General features: G+C 28.0%; 3 protein-coding genes across 3 annotated transcripts in view; 2 read left to right on the forward strand and 1 right to left on the reverse strand.

The window, feature by feature from the left end:
- The window catches only part of LOC111624473 (mannosyl-oligosaccharide alpha-1,2-mannosidase IA-like), a 52436-nt gene extending 48247 nt beyond the window's left edge, over positions 1 to 4189 (forward strand). Inside the window, exons 5-7 of the mRNA XM_023367317.1 lie at positions 2402 to 2619; positions 3018 to 3133; positions 3398 to 4189. Of these exons, the coding sequence (XP_023223085.1) occupies positions 2402 to 2619; positions 3018 to 3133; positions 3398 to 3526 (463 nt within the window). The 3' untranslated portion in view covers positions 3527 to 4189. The remainder of the gene's footprint in view (positions 1 to 2401; positions 2620 to 3017; positions 3134 to 3397) is intronic.
- A 3590-nt stretch (positions 4190 to 7779) lies between these two features.
- LOC111624474 (mannosyl-oligosaccharide alpha-1,2-mannosidase IA-like) lies at positions 7780 to 8895 on the reverse strand. The gene is made up of 3 exons (XM_023367318.1): positions 8661 to 8895; positions 8147 to 8262; positions 7780 to 7882 (listed from the first exon to the last, which is right to left on the reverse strand). The coding sequence occupies exons 1-3, from the start codon at positions 8722 to 8724 to the stop codon at positions 7805 to 7807; spliced, it is 258 nt and encodes an 85-aa protein (XP_023223086.1). The 5' UTR covers positions 8725 to 8895; the 3' UTR covers positions 7780 to 7804.
- Positions 8896 to 12434: 3539 nt separating this feature from the next.
- LOC111624460 (mannosyl-oligosaccharide alpha-1,2-mannosidase IA-like) lies at positions 12435 to 16144 on the forward strand. The gene is made up of 3 exons (XM_023367295.1): positions 12435 to 12534; positions 15752 to 15831; positions 15908 to 16144. The coding sequence occupies exons 1-3, from the start codon at positions 12435 to 12437 to the stop codon at positions 16142 to 16144; spliced, it is 417 nt and encodes a 138-aa protein (XP_023223063.1).

Here is a 16144-nt window from a genome sequence, read left to right on the forward strand (position 1 = left end):
CTTATCTGTGCTTGTCGACATACACTGGCGATTGTTTGAATTTATAATAATATAACCAAATATTCAGTCTTTCACTGACGTATTTTCCATGTGTCGACATTCATAAGAGAATATCGACATTCTCTAATTTTGGTCTTTCACACAGTAACATATATATATTCAATGATAGAACATTCAACATCTGAGAGATTGGAAACAAATGTACCAGTACAGTAATTGTAAAAGTCTTACTGTCCTTTTTAATTCTAATATTATTTTTAATTGTCTACTTGGACTTAATTTATTAATAGGACATAAGCTGGTGTTTAAAGATTGACACAGCAATGAGAGTTAGTTCAGGAAAGAACAAAATTTCTTTATTATATCACCTGTAGTAATAGTTTCTGGCCGTATCGCCCGTGCCTCTCCCGTCGGCTAGCGTCCCGACTGAATCCCCCCGCCTTTCGAAAGTCGAAAGGCGGGGGGATTCAGTCGGGACGCTAGCCGACGGGAGAGGCACGGGCGATACGGCCAGAAACTATTACTACAGGTGATATAATAAAGAAATTTTGTTCTTTCCTGAACTAACTCTCATTGCTGTGTCAATCTTTAAACACCAGTATTTCAGAAACTATTACTACAGGTGATATAATAAAGAAATTTTGTTCTTTCCTGAACTAACTCTCATTGCTGTGTCAATCTTTAAACACCAGCTTATGTCCTATTAATAAATTAAGTCCAAGTAGACAATTAAAAATAATATTAGAATTAAAAAGGACAGTAAGGCTTTTACAACAACTATTTATATTCATTTTGTAAAGAGTGTTAATAAGATTAAATAGTGATAGTTTAGAATTATATAAAAGTACAATTAATAAGGATTTGTTTGTATTAAGCATGTTATATTAATAATTAGTATGCTTATATAATTAAAATAAGGACTTCTAACTAATTAATTTATGACATGAGAAATTAATATTTAGTTACAATATATTGCCATAAATTTAAATTATAAGTTATAAAAACAAATTTAAACAAAATTTATTAAAATTATCTGTAACTTTTTAGGTGGTGCATTTATATATGGTGCCCAAGATTATTCATGGAGTAAGAAGGAACACTATACTCAGTTAGCAAAAGATATTACAAACACATGCCATGAATCATATTCCAGAACAGGTAAAAGAAATGGAAAAATAAAATGTTATTAAAATTATTAACAAAATAATTAACTTTCATGTAATTGCAGCAACTAAACTTGGACCAGAATCATTTAGATTCACGGATAACACAGAAGCAAGGACACTGAAACAAAATGAAAAATATTACATTCAACGTCCAGAAGTGATAGAATCGTACTTTTATCTTTGGCGTTTTACTCATGATCCAAAATATCGAGAGTGGGGATGGGAAGCTGCACAGGTAATAGTTTTTCTCTACATTTAAACATATTATTTGTTAAGTACAGTTATTAAAAATATAAATATATTTTTTTAAGGCTATAGAAAAACACTGTCGGGTTGAAAATGGTTTCACAGGACTCAAAAATGTATACGTTTTGGACAGTCCTAAAGACGATGTTCAGCAGAGTTTCTTTTTGGCCGAGACATTAAAATATCTTTATCTTTTGTTTTCCGAAGACGATTTGATTCCATTAGACAGCTGGGTCTTCAATACAGAAGCTCATCCTTTACCAATCAAAGGAAAAAATGTTGCCTTCAAGGAATCCAGTTGATGAATGTGGCAAAATTTGAAATGTACAGTATCCATAAAAATTTGAGATTTCATATGAAAGGCAGGACCTTGTCTTTTGTACAAATCACATAAACTATTTAAAAACAAAAGTAATTATGCATATATACTACTTTAACTTTATCATATGAAGAAGTAGTATAATTGCATAAGTGGAAAAAGTTATATATATACCGGTATATATTAATTGTACACTTATGTATATAAACTGTACAATTTGTAGAAGAAATATATGTATGGGAACACACAAAAATTGAAGATATCTCAGATAAAAATGTACATTTTGCAAAACTTCATAGAATTATTTAGCAATTGTCAAAATTTTTGCCAGGATAAATAGATATGCAGATAAAGTTTTCATTATCTGCCACTAGTTTAATGAGTTACGTTTATTATAGAAAGTCTCAGATTTTATTATGATTTGGATGTTACTCATTTACTTCCAGGAGAAGGATAGGAATTGAAGATTTTTGGAAGAATTTTATGAAGTGATAATTAAGAAGTGCAACTTTATTTGCACAAATATATATATAAATAAATATATTATATATATATATATATTAAAAACATAATCTATATTCCTGTTGAGAATGGTAAGTTATTCAATTGTCTGAAAGGTACANATATATAATAGGATAATTTTTAATTACTTGTCCCTTTTTCATTTCAGTGGCATAAGCAAAAACTATGCTTGGGCATCCAGTTCTAGTTCAATTTTAGCAGAATTTGGTACTTTGCATTTAGAATTTGTTTATCTAAGTCATATAACTGGAAATCCTGTATATAAGGAAAAAGTTGACAATATTCGTAACATTTTATATAAAATGGATAAACCTCAAGGACTCTATCCTAATTATTTAAATCCCAAAACAGGAAGATGGGGACAGCGTAAGTAATAATTTCATTACACGGGATAAACCAAAAGTTATGATACAAACAAAAAGTTTAACATCAATTTTTAGTTTCACGGATGGTTGTCATAGTTCTCTGGAATGGACTTCAAGGTTTTCAGATCTTGACCACCACAGATAAAAATTTAAAAAGTTACTTGAAAGCTTCACTACACCTGAAAATATTCAAAACATGGATCACTAAAGTTAGGTGCATAACACAAGTTCAGCTTGAGTGAGGGATATTCATACATATGTATTTTAGAAAGAAATGGTCATGATGTCAGTTATATTAGTCTAAAAAGTGTTATAATTTCCTATATATCATAACTTTTGGAACACCCTGTATTTTTATGAAATATGATTGTTAAACTTATGTGAAAATATTTCTTTTAGATCACATGTCTATAGGTGCTTTAGGTGATAGTTTTTATGAATATCTGTTGAAAGCTTGGTTTCAGTCTGGAAATGAAGATTCTCAAGCTCGTGAAATGTATGATACTGCAATTGAGGTAATGATTAAGTTTTAGAAGTTTCTTGAATGTGTTTGAGTAAACAAAAGCAATTAAGATATATCCATAGAAATTTAGTATTAAAAATGATAAGCAAACTGTAAAGATGACAACAAGAAATAAGTTTTTTTAAAAAATTGATTAATTTAAGAAGTTTGTTATATAAAATGTTTTAATACTTTTATTTAACTTTATTTATTTAACTTGTTATATATAAATTAATTTCTAAATATATTTATTACAAATTATTAAATATAATTGCAGGCAATGGAAAGTAAATTACTCCAAACTTCAAAAAGTGGACTAAAATATTTTGCTGATATGAAATATGATAGATTAGAACATAAAATGGATCATTTAGCTTGCTTTGCAGGTATTTATGAATTAATGTAGAAAACTAAATATTCTCATAGATGCATTGTGCAATTTGTCAAATTTCTAGGGGGGATATTTATGCAGTTTACATATAGTAGGCTTATAATAGTATCTCATTTTGCTATTAGGTGGTGGGTGACACAAAGATTATTGTAGTAGAACTAGAAAAGAATAAGAAAAGAATTGCAAATAGCTTACATGTATTGTAACAATTTTTGAATCACTTTAAAACATGCATGAAACACCAAAAGGACACCATTAAGCAACTCACTACTGGGTTTCTAGTTCAGGAAGAGATGATTTAGGTGTGCTTATCATAAGTATCCCTAAACATTGCTGTCCAGCAGTACTGACAGTAGTAGGTAAATAAACAAAGCAAAATAAAATGGCTGATGACAATATGTATCCTTATACAAATTTTTCCAACAGATACTATGATTTAGATGTCACAAATGATGATTAGACAGCTTCACTTATAAATCAACTTTGAGTTTGTATAAAATCAAACTAGATAGTTTTATAAAATTGTAAAATTTTTTACACCTGTGAGTTTTATGGAAAAGGAATTATTCCTTTTTGGAATACTTTCATTTCTTCAGAACTGGAGATACAAAAGGTAAGTGAAAGAAATGCCTCATTCATCTCTTCAAATCATATCCTGCATAGTTGTAATGCCATATATTATTACACAAAAAATATAATAATATATTACACAAAATAAATTATTCGTATGTTATATTGAAAACTTCACAGTTAATTTGTGAAATTTTTGCATCAATATGGTAGAAATCATATTTAAGATCTTCCTGGAATTTGACTTCTGTTTTAATGAAACTTTTTATATCAGTCTTTAATTTTTAGGAATCAGAAATCAGAATTTTCTGTTAAATATTTTTGCCATGCATACTAATGTAATAGAAACTCATCATGTTTGACTTTTAAACTTGTTCATTCAAGCATGTTAGATATGACATTCACATGAAGAGAAATTACATATTCTGAAAATGGACTGAATATTCAGAAATTTGATATATGATCTTTTAAAATTTAAAGACTGGTAGAATTTTCATAGTTATATTTGAGTTTTTTTTAAATAGGAATTTTCTGTTTGAAAAATTTTTGTATGTATATTATTTTAAGAAATATAAATATTTTCTTATTCATGTATTATTCAATTATTGTATATATAGTTTATTGTAAAATTTATATTATTTATTTATAATAAATTAGTATTTATTCATATTTTTTTTAAGTTATTATTTTACATAAACAAAAAATAATTTCTTGATATTAAAGTAATTAGCTCTGGTAATTCTTAAATAAAATTATATATATTATTGTACATTTCATGATTCTTGGACTTCTGTGATATGTAGTAGCAATAATGAGACTGAAAGGGCATAGATTATAATTATGAATTTAAACAATAGTTTTCATAACTTTATTAAGAATTTGTAAAATAAATTTATGTACCTCATTATACTTCTCTTAGAATAAAATACATCCTAATATTTTGATAGTACACAATTATTTCTTAAACAAAACATAAATAAAATAGCACATACCACTAAATAAAATTAAATTTTGATTATTTAATGATTTCATTGTAGTTATAACCATAATGATAATTTATAATGTAATAATAATGATGAAATAAACAGTAAATTTGATTATTTTTAATACCATATTATATTGAAGCAAATGGGTGGAATCCAATACTTTTGGAAGTTGTACTTGAAGATAAGCAATCATATTAATCATCAAATTCCTTTGAAACGGTCTGGCATTCTATTAGGGAGGCACACTTAACAATTTGAGAACAACCTATTTAATAAGATTTGAAGTAAATGTCAGGTTGTCAGTGTGTACTTTCTTTAAATATTTTAGAACCCCATTCAGAATACACAACTCTCAGTCAAAATTCATGAAACAACCTGTATTAATATAATTTTGCCTTAGAATTAAATTGTAAACAATTATATTTATAAATTTGTAACTATTTCCCATTAAAAACTAACAAGAACTCAATATTTTCATTAGAGTTAGAGAACAACAGAGTAAAAATGCTGAATAGATTTGTATTTTTACCTCTTGTATTATTATATAAAGAATCTTTGATAGGGCTGTTTTTTTTAAACAGCCCTATCAAAGATTCTTTATATAATAATACAAGAGGTAAAAATACAAATCTATTCAGCATTTTTACTCTGTTGTTCTCTAACTCTAATGAAAATATTGAGTTCTTGTTAGTTTTTAATGGGAAATAGTTACAAATTTATAAATATAATTGTTTACAATTTAATTCTAAGGCAAAATTATATTAATACAGGTTGTTTCATGAATTTTGACTGAGAGTTGTGTATTCTGAATGGGGTTCTAAAATATTTAAAGAAAGTACACACTGACAACCTGACATTTACTTCAAATCTTATTAAATAGGTTGTTCTCAAATTGTTAAGTGTGCCTCCCTAATAGAATGCCAGACCGTTTCAAAGGAATTTGATGATTAATATGATTGCTTATCTTCAAGTACAACTTCCAAAAGTATTGGATTCCACCCATTTGCTTCAATATAATATGGTATTAAAAATAATCAAATTTACTGTTTATTTCATCATTATTATTACATTATAAATTATCATTATGGTTATAACTACAATGAAATCATTAAATAATCAAAATTTAATTTTATTTAGTGGTATGTGCTATTTTATTTATGTTTTGTTTAAGAAATAATTGTGTACTATCAAAATATTAGGATGTATTTTATTCTAAGAGAAGTATAATGAGGTACATAAATTTATTTTACAAATTCTTAATAAAGTTATGAAAACTATTGTTTAAATTCATAATTATAATCTATGCCCTTTCAGTCTCATTATTGCTACTACATATCACAGAAGTCCAAGAATCATGAAATGTACAATAATATATATAATTTTATTTAAGAATTACCAGAGCTAATTACTTTAATATCAAGAAATTATTTTTTGTTTATGTAAAATAATAACTTAAAAAAAATATGAATAAATACTAATTTATTATAAATAAATAATATAAATTTTACAATAAACTATATATACAATAATTGAATAATACATGAATAAGAAAATATTTATATTTCTTAAAATAATATACATACAAAAATTTTTCAAACAGAAAATTCCTATTTAAAAAAAACTCAAATATAACTATGAAAATTCTACCAGTCTTTAAATTTTAAAAGATCATATATCAAATTTCTGAATATTCAGTCCATTTTCAGAATATGTAATTTCTCTTCATGTGAATGTCATATCTAACATGCTTGAATGAACAAGTTTAAAAGTTAAACATGATGAGTTTCTATTACATTAGTATGCATGGCAAAAATATTTAACAGAAAATTCTGATTTCTGATTCCTAAAAATTAAAGACTGATATAAAAAGTTTCATTAAAACAGAAGTCAAATTCCAGGAAGATCTTAAATATGATTTCTACCATATTGATGCAAAAATTTCACAAATTAACTGTGAAGTTTTCAATATAACATACGAATAATTTATTTTGTGTAATATATTATTATATTTTTTGTGTAATAATATATGGCATTACAACTATGCAGGATATGATTTGAAGAGATGAATGAGGCATTTCTTTCACTTACCTTTTGTATCTCCAGTTCTGAAGAAATGAAAGTATTCCAAAAAGGAATAATTCCTTTTCCATAAAACTCACAGGTGTAAAAAATTTTACAATTTTATAAAACTATCTAGTTTGATTTTATACAAACTCAAAGTTGATTTATAAGTGAAGCTGTCTAATCATCATTTGTGACATCTAAATCATAGTATCTGTTGGAAAAATTTGTATAAGGATACATATTGTCATCAGCCATTTTATTTTGCTTTGTTTATTTACCTACTACTGTCAGTACTGCTGGACAGCAATGTTTAGGGATACTTATGATAAGCACACCTAAATCATCTCTTCCTGAACTAGAAACCCAGTAGTGAGTTGCTTAATGGTGTCCTTTTGGTGTTTCATGCATGTTTTAAAGTGATTCAAAAATTGTTACAATACATGTAAGCTATTTGCAATTCTTTTCTTATTCTTTTCTAGTTCTACTACAATAATCTTTGTGTCACCCACCACCTAATAGCAAAATGAGATACTATTATAAGCCTACTATATGTAAACTGCATAAATATCCCCCCTAGAAATTTGACAAATTGCACAATGCATCTATGAGAATATTTAGTTTTCTACATTAATTCATAAATACCTGCAAAGCAAGCTAAATGATCCATTTTATGTTATAATCTATCATATTTCATATCAGCAAAATATTTTAGTCCACTTTTTGAAGTTTGGAGTAATTTACTTTCCATTGCCTGCAATTATATTTAATAATTTGTAATAAATATATTTAGAAATTAATTTATATATAACAAGTTAAATAAATAAAGTTAAATAAAAGTATTAAAACATTTTATATAACAAACTTCTTAAATTAATCAATTTTTTAAAAAAACTTATTTCTTGTTGTCATCTTTACAGTTTGCTTATCATTTTTAATACTAAATTTCTATGGATATATCTTAATTGCTTTTGTTTACTCAAACACATTCAAGAAACTTCTAAAACTTAATCATTACCTCAATTGCAGTATCATACATTTCACGAGCTTGAGAATCTTCATTTCCAGACTGAAACCAAGCTTTCAACAGATATTCATAAAAACTATCACCTAAAGCACCTATAGACATGTGATCTAAAAGAAATATTTTCACATAAGTTTAACAATCATATTTCATAAAAATACAGGGTGTTCCAAAAGTTATGATATATAGGAAATTATAACACTTTTTAGACTAATATAACTGACATCATGACCATTTCTTTCTAAAATACATATGTATGAATATCCCTCACTCAAGCTGAACTTGTGTTATGCACCTAACTTTAGTGATCCATGTTTTGAATATTTTCAGGTGTAGTGAAGCTTTCAAGTAACTTTTTAAATTTTTATCTGTGGTGGTCAAGATCTGAAAACCTTGAAGTCCATTCCAGAGAACTATGACAACCATCTGTGAAACTAAAAATTGATGTTAAACTTTTTGTTTGTATCATAACTTTTGGTTTATCCCGTGTAATGAAATTATTACTTACGCTGTCCCCATCTTCCTGTTTTGGGATTTAAATAATTAGGATAGAGTCCTTGAGGTTTATCCATTTTATATAAAATGTTACGAATATTGTCAACTTTTTCCTTATATACAGGATTTCCAGTTATATGACTTAGATAAACAAATTCTAAATGCAAAGTACCAAATTCTGCTAAAATTGAACTAGAACTGGATGCCCAAGCATAGTTTTTGCTTATGCCACTGAAATGAAAAAGGGACAAGTAATTAAAAATTATCCTATTATATATATATATATTTAATTGCATAATTTATGAGATATTATGTTCTGCAGATTTACAATGAAAACATCACCACTAACAAGGGAACTGTCGGAGTGGCATCTAATAAATTTTAATAAAATTTAGTTAATAGTTACGTTAAAAGTATACAAACTCTATATTAAATTTGTAGTATTCACTAAAAGAGTTAATCAGAGTTATTAGCAATCAAATGTCGTACTATTTTATATGCGGATTTTTAAAAGTGAAAGGGTCGCGGAGGAAGACGGCGATATTACATTTAGAATAAATTCTGGAATTTTCGAAAATGGGAGAAGAATTAATAACATTTAGTTAATAATTATGTTAAAAGCATGCAATCTCTATATTAAATCTGTAGTACTTACTAAAAGTATTAATCAGGATTAATAACTATTAAATGTCGTACTATTTTATAGTAGTTTAATACGANTAAATGCATATTTTGCATGCAAAGAATTATATTATATATATATATATATTAAAAACATAATCTATATTCCTGTTGAGAATGGTAAGTTATTCAATTGTCTGAAAGGTACATCTTTTTAAATATACTTTTTATCTTATATAATAAAAATATAATTTATGTCAGAATGTCAAAAATTGTACAAAATTACATTTAAGATATAAGTTGATGTGATAATTTTTATAAGTATAAAATGTTATGTAAAATAATCGTTAAATAAAAATAGATCCATTGAATATTTATTATTTTAATTCTGAAAAGTTTGAATAAATGATTTGAAGCATTTTTTAATATACTCACCTTTATAATTTCATTCAGAAAATAAAATTTTACTCATCTAAAGACCTAAAAGTATAGCAGAATGCCAATTAACTGAATCTCTACACTCCAAAGAACGAGCACTTGTGTCTTCGTACATTCCCTTCGTTTGCCAAGACAGTGCAAACAACCATTATTCCTATCCATTCCGGTCTGTTCTCACGCGTCAGTGTTCTGTTTGCTTTTCAAACTCATTCATTCTCACTTTTACGAATGCTAAAATATTTACAGTATCAGGTAAATGAAAATATGTCAAACAAATAAATGGTGGTCAAAAATAAATTTTGTTGAAAATCAGAAGGGAACAGTCTTAGAAGAAAGTTGTCAAAAAAGTTTGTTATTGTAATAGCATTTTACATGGATAGGAATGTTTTTCCCTAATCCAATTATTTAAAATTTTGATTATCTGAACTGATTTTGTCTCAATTTAAATAATCAGAGTACTATATTACCAATAAAATCAAGGATTTTACTATTCTTGAGTGTTTGACTAATGCAAATGAAAATCAGTTTAGCTATTTCTGATTATTAGACAACTTTTGATCACTTTATATTGTTTTTTAATATTAACAAAAATCTAATACGTATGGCACATACTGTAAAATTCTTTTAAAATTAGTATATTATACAGTTTACCCAAAAAGTCACTTGTCAAATGGGGAAAGAAGATATTGCAAATTACAGACAAAAGACACTGTAAATGATTTTAATGATGTTTAGAATAGTGTATGGTGTGTTGTACACTGCAATACTCATCAGTGTCACATTCAAAGTACCCGTACACTCAAATATAGTGTCATACACAATACAATGTGTCATGCTGCAAGAATTGCACATAAAATGTGAAGAATGGTACCAAGTCATTACTGCACCCAAAACAATAAGAACAGCAATTACCTAACTACTTCCATTTGGCAAATGATGTTTTGACCACTGTATTTTTGTCAATATATCATCATCCCATTTTATATGCACGTGAACTCAAAAATTTCACCATGTACATTTTCTTCACTTTATATCTCAAATTTGTTATAACAGTGTGGCAACTAATAACAAAATATGGGAACAAAAAATTCCATTGGGTAACATCTTTAAAATATATGTAGACTGTACTTTTTAAAAATGTTTAAATATATTCCCAGTTTACCATTAAAAAATGTAAATTGTATTTTTAAAAAAAATAAAAATGTAGATTTTAATGATTACTCGTGAACATTTTCATTAGAGAAGCGAACATTATGAAGAATTTCTATCCATCAGTTGGTGTTTTGTTATTATAATCTTTAATGATGATCAAGTAACTCACTACTAACTTATCATTGTAGTTGAATGTTCATATATTGTAAAAAGTAGAAAAATTATAAAGTTTTGCAAACTAAAATGTCATTAAGTTTAAATAATAAATAAATTTTATATTTCTCAATTAATACTCTGCATATGTCTATAAAAAAGGGGGATGGAAGCTGATTGTTGGCCATCTTTTAAAAACTTTGTCTATCCATCAAATGAAATTACAAATGTCTCCACTATCAAATATATATACTGCATATATTTTGATGGGGAACATTTGTATTTCCAAAACTAGGAAATTTTCCTAGTTTTGTGTGTTTTAAACAATTCCAGTTTAAAACACACAACTCTAGGGAATAAAGTTTTCAGATATAATTTTTTTCTTGCATTTCTAATATAACATGGAAATACTGTCAACATGATGTGGAGATAGGGAACTTTAGAGGTGACAGCGGGGAAATTCGGGTTTGAGAGCATCCCGTCCTTGGGTTAAGGTGCAAGCCTACCGCTTTGAGGAACAGGATCGATTAAAACATTCCATGAATTTTTTTTGGGGTGGTCTGTCCTGGATGTGTTGAGTCTCATTCTCACCACTGTAGGCCCGGCCTAGTCCATAGAGTTGCCTAAGACGTTAAGAGCCAAATTGTTAAGTACCTAAATTTTATTGTGCCTTCTACTACAGAGTTAGTTAATTTTATTGAGATAATGAACACAGATTTCAGATAGGTGCTAAAATGATTTAGTAGAGGACACCAAAATCTGTGCATGATTAAAAATAGAGATGTAGAAAATACTATTGTTATCAAAATGTATCAAGAATGATTCGTTTAAATGGCGCCATCATCTTTATTTCATCATTTGGCATACCAAATGATGAAATAATGATGATGGTGCCATTTAACTTATTGACATCTAGCAGCAATCTGTATGTCGTCATCTGATTTTCTTTGCAAATAAATGCATATTTTGCATGCAAAGAATTTTGTGCCAGTGGTTTTTCAATGTTGAGTGTAATCAAGCAAAGAACGCACAGTAAGTTTTGTTTTTGCAACAGAATTATTGCTATAAAAACATAGGAAATGTCACAAAAGCTTTCGGTGATAATGGTTTATCAAAAATCAAGCATTTTTGATTGGTACAAAATGTTCAAGAAAGGCAGAGAAGATAGCCATGCCAACTAATGAACAACACATCACTCGAGTCAGATCTGGTGCTCAATGATCATTGTTTAACAATTAGGGACCTTATCAAGCATGTTCTGACATCATTTAGATCTTGTTGAGTAATTTTAAAAGATTATTTGGGTTTGTGGCAAGTTGCTTCTTGAGTTGTCCCAAAAACATTGAAGTTTTTCCAAAAATAATGTGTTCAAGTGGTCGAGAAAATGCTTTCTACAGACAAATCATTTTTAAAATGCATCATTATGGATGATGAAACACATCTATGCTTTGACACCAAAACAACTCAACAATCGAGTGAATGGCACTTGAAAGGTGAAGCGAGACCAAAAAGACCACATCAAAGTTAGACAAAAATTGAAATCATGTGGACTTTTTTCTGATTGTCATGGTGGTGTGGCCAAACTGTCATCAACAGTTTGACCACAACACCATGGAGTGTTGCATTTTTTGCTTGAAGAAATTCGTAGAAAATGACCCAATCTGTGGTGAGAGAACTCCTGGATTTTGCACTACAATAATGCACTTGCTTGCAATGCTCTTGTTTTTGATGGATTTTTGGCCAAAAATGCAACAAATATGATTCTGCAAGCACTGTATTCAACTAATATGGCATTATGTGACTTTCTTGTTTCCTCAACTGAAATTTCTGCTTTGTGGACACTGTTTTCAGTCGATTGATGCCATAAAACAAAATTTGCTGAGAGTCCTGAAAGGGTTTCACAAAATGACTTTAAAGCATTTTTCAAGAATTGCAAAAAACATTGGCATTAGTGCATTGCAGTGAGAGGGAATTACTTTGAAGGGAACTAATAAATTTTGATGAATAAATTCAAATTGTGCATTTTATTGAACCATACCCAATCCTTTTTGATCACAAGGATATACAACAAACACACCACAAATAAAGTGAAAAAGCACCGAAAACATACGAGATATGATTTGGGTGTGAAACAGATTGAATTTATGCTTTGAGCGCATTTTTCACTGCACACACAATTTGAACTTCGAAGTGAATTTTTTTCAAATTTAGCATTCAAACTCCAAAGTATGAAGTATCACTGTGTTTTTGTTGAATATCGATTTATCATAATTTTCTGTTTAGTGAGGATTCAGTCACCACAATACTGCCCTTCTTCTTTTCACACCCCACTGTTTACAAAACATTGATGCAAGTGACATTTCTATTGTAGAATACAGTAGAACCTCGATTATCCGATCCCTGATTAACCGACCGTCCTAGTCAGCAAATTTCAAATGTCCGCTAGTGATGTGGCACTACAATATTTGGCTATGTCTTGGCTACTTTAATATTATTTTTACGTGTTTTAGCTGGCAACACTCATTCGACCATGAAAGNTGATAGTACACAATTATTTCTTAAACAAAACATAAATAAAATAGCACATACCACTAAATAAAATTAAATTTTGATTATTTAATGATTTCATTGTAGTTATAACCATAATGATAATTTATAATGTAATAATAATGATGAAATAAACAGTAAATTTGATTATTTTTAATACCATATTATATTGAAGCAAATGGGTGGAATCCAATACTTTTGGAAGTTGTACTTGAAGATAAGCAATCATATTAATCATCAAATTCCTTTGAAACGGTCTGGCATTCTATTAGGGAGGCACACTTAACAATTTGAGAACAACCTATTTAATAAGATTTGAAGTAAATGTCAGGTTGTCAGTGTGTACTTTCTTTAAATATTTTAGAACCCCATTCAGAATACACAACTCTCAGTCAAAATTCATGAAACAACCTGTATTAATATAATTTTGCCTTAGAATTAAATTGTAAACAATTATATTTATAAATTTGTAACTATTTCCCATTAAAAACTAACAAGAACTCAATATTTTCATTAGAGTTAGAGAACAACAGAGTAAAAATGCTGAATAGATTTGTATTTTTACCTCTTGTATTATTATATAAAGAATCTTTGATAGGGCTGTTTTTTTTAAACAGCCCTATCAAAGATTCTTTATATAATAATACAAGAGGTATTGATACAACTTGTTGAAATAAAGAGGTCCTCTCACTTTTGACTGGAATATTGTCTGCAGTAAATACAACTGTCTGAAAATTTCATGGAAATCTGATAATTACTATCACTTTGAATAGAATAAATATTAAAATTTGAGTCAGGAAAGTTGAAAGTAATATAAACCAGTGTTGGGATCATGAAAAACTTTGACTTGGAGAAAATTTGAGTTAAGGAAATTCAAGTTGGAGATGTTAAATCCCTATGCTATTCCATTGAAACTTGTCAAATGCTTCAATATCTTAGAGTTAAAGAAATATTCAAGTTACAGACATTTGAGTTAGAGAAGTTTTATTGTATAATAAAATACTGTATGCATATATATATATGCAATAATAAAATTACAAACATGACTTTAAAAATAAATAAAAGAAAAAACAGTACAATTTACACAACAAAAAAAATAGTGTATTAATAAAACTGTAAATAAATTATATTAAAAAATACACGAATATAAAAATAAAAAAATACAAAATGATACATAAGATATACAACACTTTATAATATGATTTTGTTTTTACAAATTTGTATCTAGAAAAATCAAGGTGCAAAAAGTCTTAGAATACTTTCATGTGTTTTATGGCTCTACAATAAAAAAATCAATGCAAAACACTTAATTAGTATAGCATCTTCTGTAAAGCAAAATAGGAATGTGGAAGTGTTTATTACTGGGTGCTAATGAATTGTTATAATGTTTGTAGAATAAAAATTTGGTCAAAATATATTATCCTATCTTTCATATAGGAAGATTCAATGTAGCACTTGTTAGACTGCTTGTATATGATAAATCATGTAATTCGTTCAAATACAAGAAAATTTTGCAAGAGCTCTGGAAATTTTATATATCAAAGGAGGAGCATCCAAAGACTATATTGGAAGACAGTTATCTATGATTGATTGAAAGCTGTAAAAAAGATTGCACAGATTACTGAATGTAAAGAAAGTTTTGATAATGCTGCTACAAAAATTCCTCTTCTAATTGTAAGATTTTAAAATAAGCTTATGTATGAAATTTAAATATAAATTTACATAATTTTTTTACTATAAAGTTACTATATGTGCTGTATTGTCAAACAGCACATATAGACCATTAATAGTGATTTAATTACTATTAATGTTCAATGTTTATAGATTACCAAGTTTATTCCATATTTAGTGGATTAATTCTCTTAAGCATTTATAAAAGGCGATGAACATGTAATGTAATTTATATTCTATTATAATACTATTTATATTCAATATTATTTTTAATTGTCTACTTGGACTTAATTTATTAATAGGACATAAGCTGGTGTTTAAAGATTGACACAGCAATGAGAGTTAGTTCAGGAAAGAACAAAATTTCTTTATTATATCACCTGTAGTAATAGTTTCTGGCCGTATTGCCCGTGCCTCTCCCGTCGGCTAGCGTCCCGACTGAATCCCCCCGCCTTTCGAAAGTCGAAAGGCGGGGGGATTCAACATTACATTCTGGACGTTGATATTACATTCAACGTCCAGAAGTGATAGAATCGTACTTTTATCTTTGGCGTTTTACTCATGATCCAAAATATCGAGAGTGGGGATGGGAAGCTGCACAGGTAATAGTTTTTCTCTACATTTAAACATATTATTTGTTAAGTACAGTTATTAAAAATATAAATATATTTTTTTAAGGCTATAGAAAAACACTGTCGGGTTGAAAATGGTTTCACAGGACTCAAAAATGTATACGTTTTGGACAGTCCTAAAGACGATGTTCAGCAGAGTTTCTTTTTGGCCGAGACATTAAAATATCTTTATCTTTTGTTTTCCGAAGACGATTTGATTCCATTAGACAGCTGGGTCTTCAATACAGAAGCTCATCCTTTACCAATCAAAGGAAAAAATGTTGCCTTCAAGGAATCCAGTTGA

The sequence above is a fragment of the Centruroides sculpturatus genome, unplaced genomic scaffold (assembly GCF_000671375.1).
Source record: "Centruroides sculpturatus isolate CEXI.00-Female unplaced genomic scaffold, Cexi_2.0 scaffold286, whole genome shotgun sequence".
In the NCBI taxonomy this organism is placed as follows: domain Eukaryota; kingdom Metazoa; phylum Arthropoda; class Arachnida; order Scorpiones; family Buthidae; genus Centruroides; species Centruroides sculpturatus.

Excerpts from the sequence above, each read along its gene's own strand:
- LOC111624474 (XM_023367318.1), bottom strand. The coding sequence starts at position 8,724 with ATGGATAAACCTCAAGGACTCTATCCTAATTATTTAAATCCCAAAACA. Across the intron at positions 8,263-8,660 it reads AACAGGAAGATGGGGACAGC|ATCACATGTCTATAGGTGCT; the intron begins GTAAGTAATAAT and ends TATTTCTTTTAG. Across the intron at positions 7,883-8,146 it reads TGTATGATACTGCAATTGAG|GCAATGGAAAGTAAATTACT; the intron begins GTAATGATTAAG and ends ATATAATTGCAG.
- LOC111624460 (XM_023367295.1), top strand. The coding sequence starts at position 12,435 with ATGGATGATGAAACACATCTATGCTTTGACACCAAAACAACTCAACAA. Across the intron at positions 12,535-15,751 it reads ACCAAAAAGACCACATCAAA|AAGTGATAGAATCGTACTTT; the intron begins GTTAGACAAAAA and ends TTCAACGTCCAG. Across the intron at positions 15,832-15,907 it reads GGGGATGGGAAGCTGCACAG|GCTATAGAAAAACACTGTCG; the intron begins GTAATAGTTTTT and ends TATTTTTTTAAG.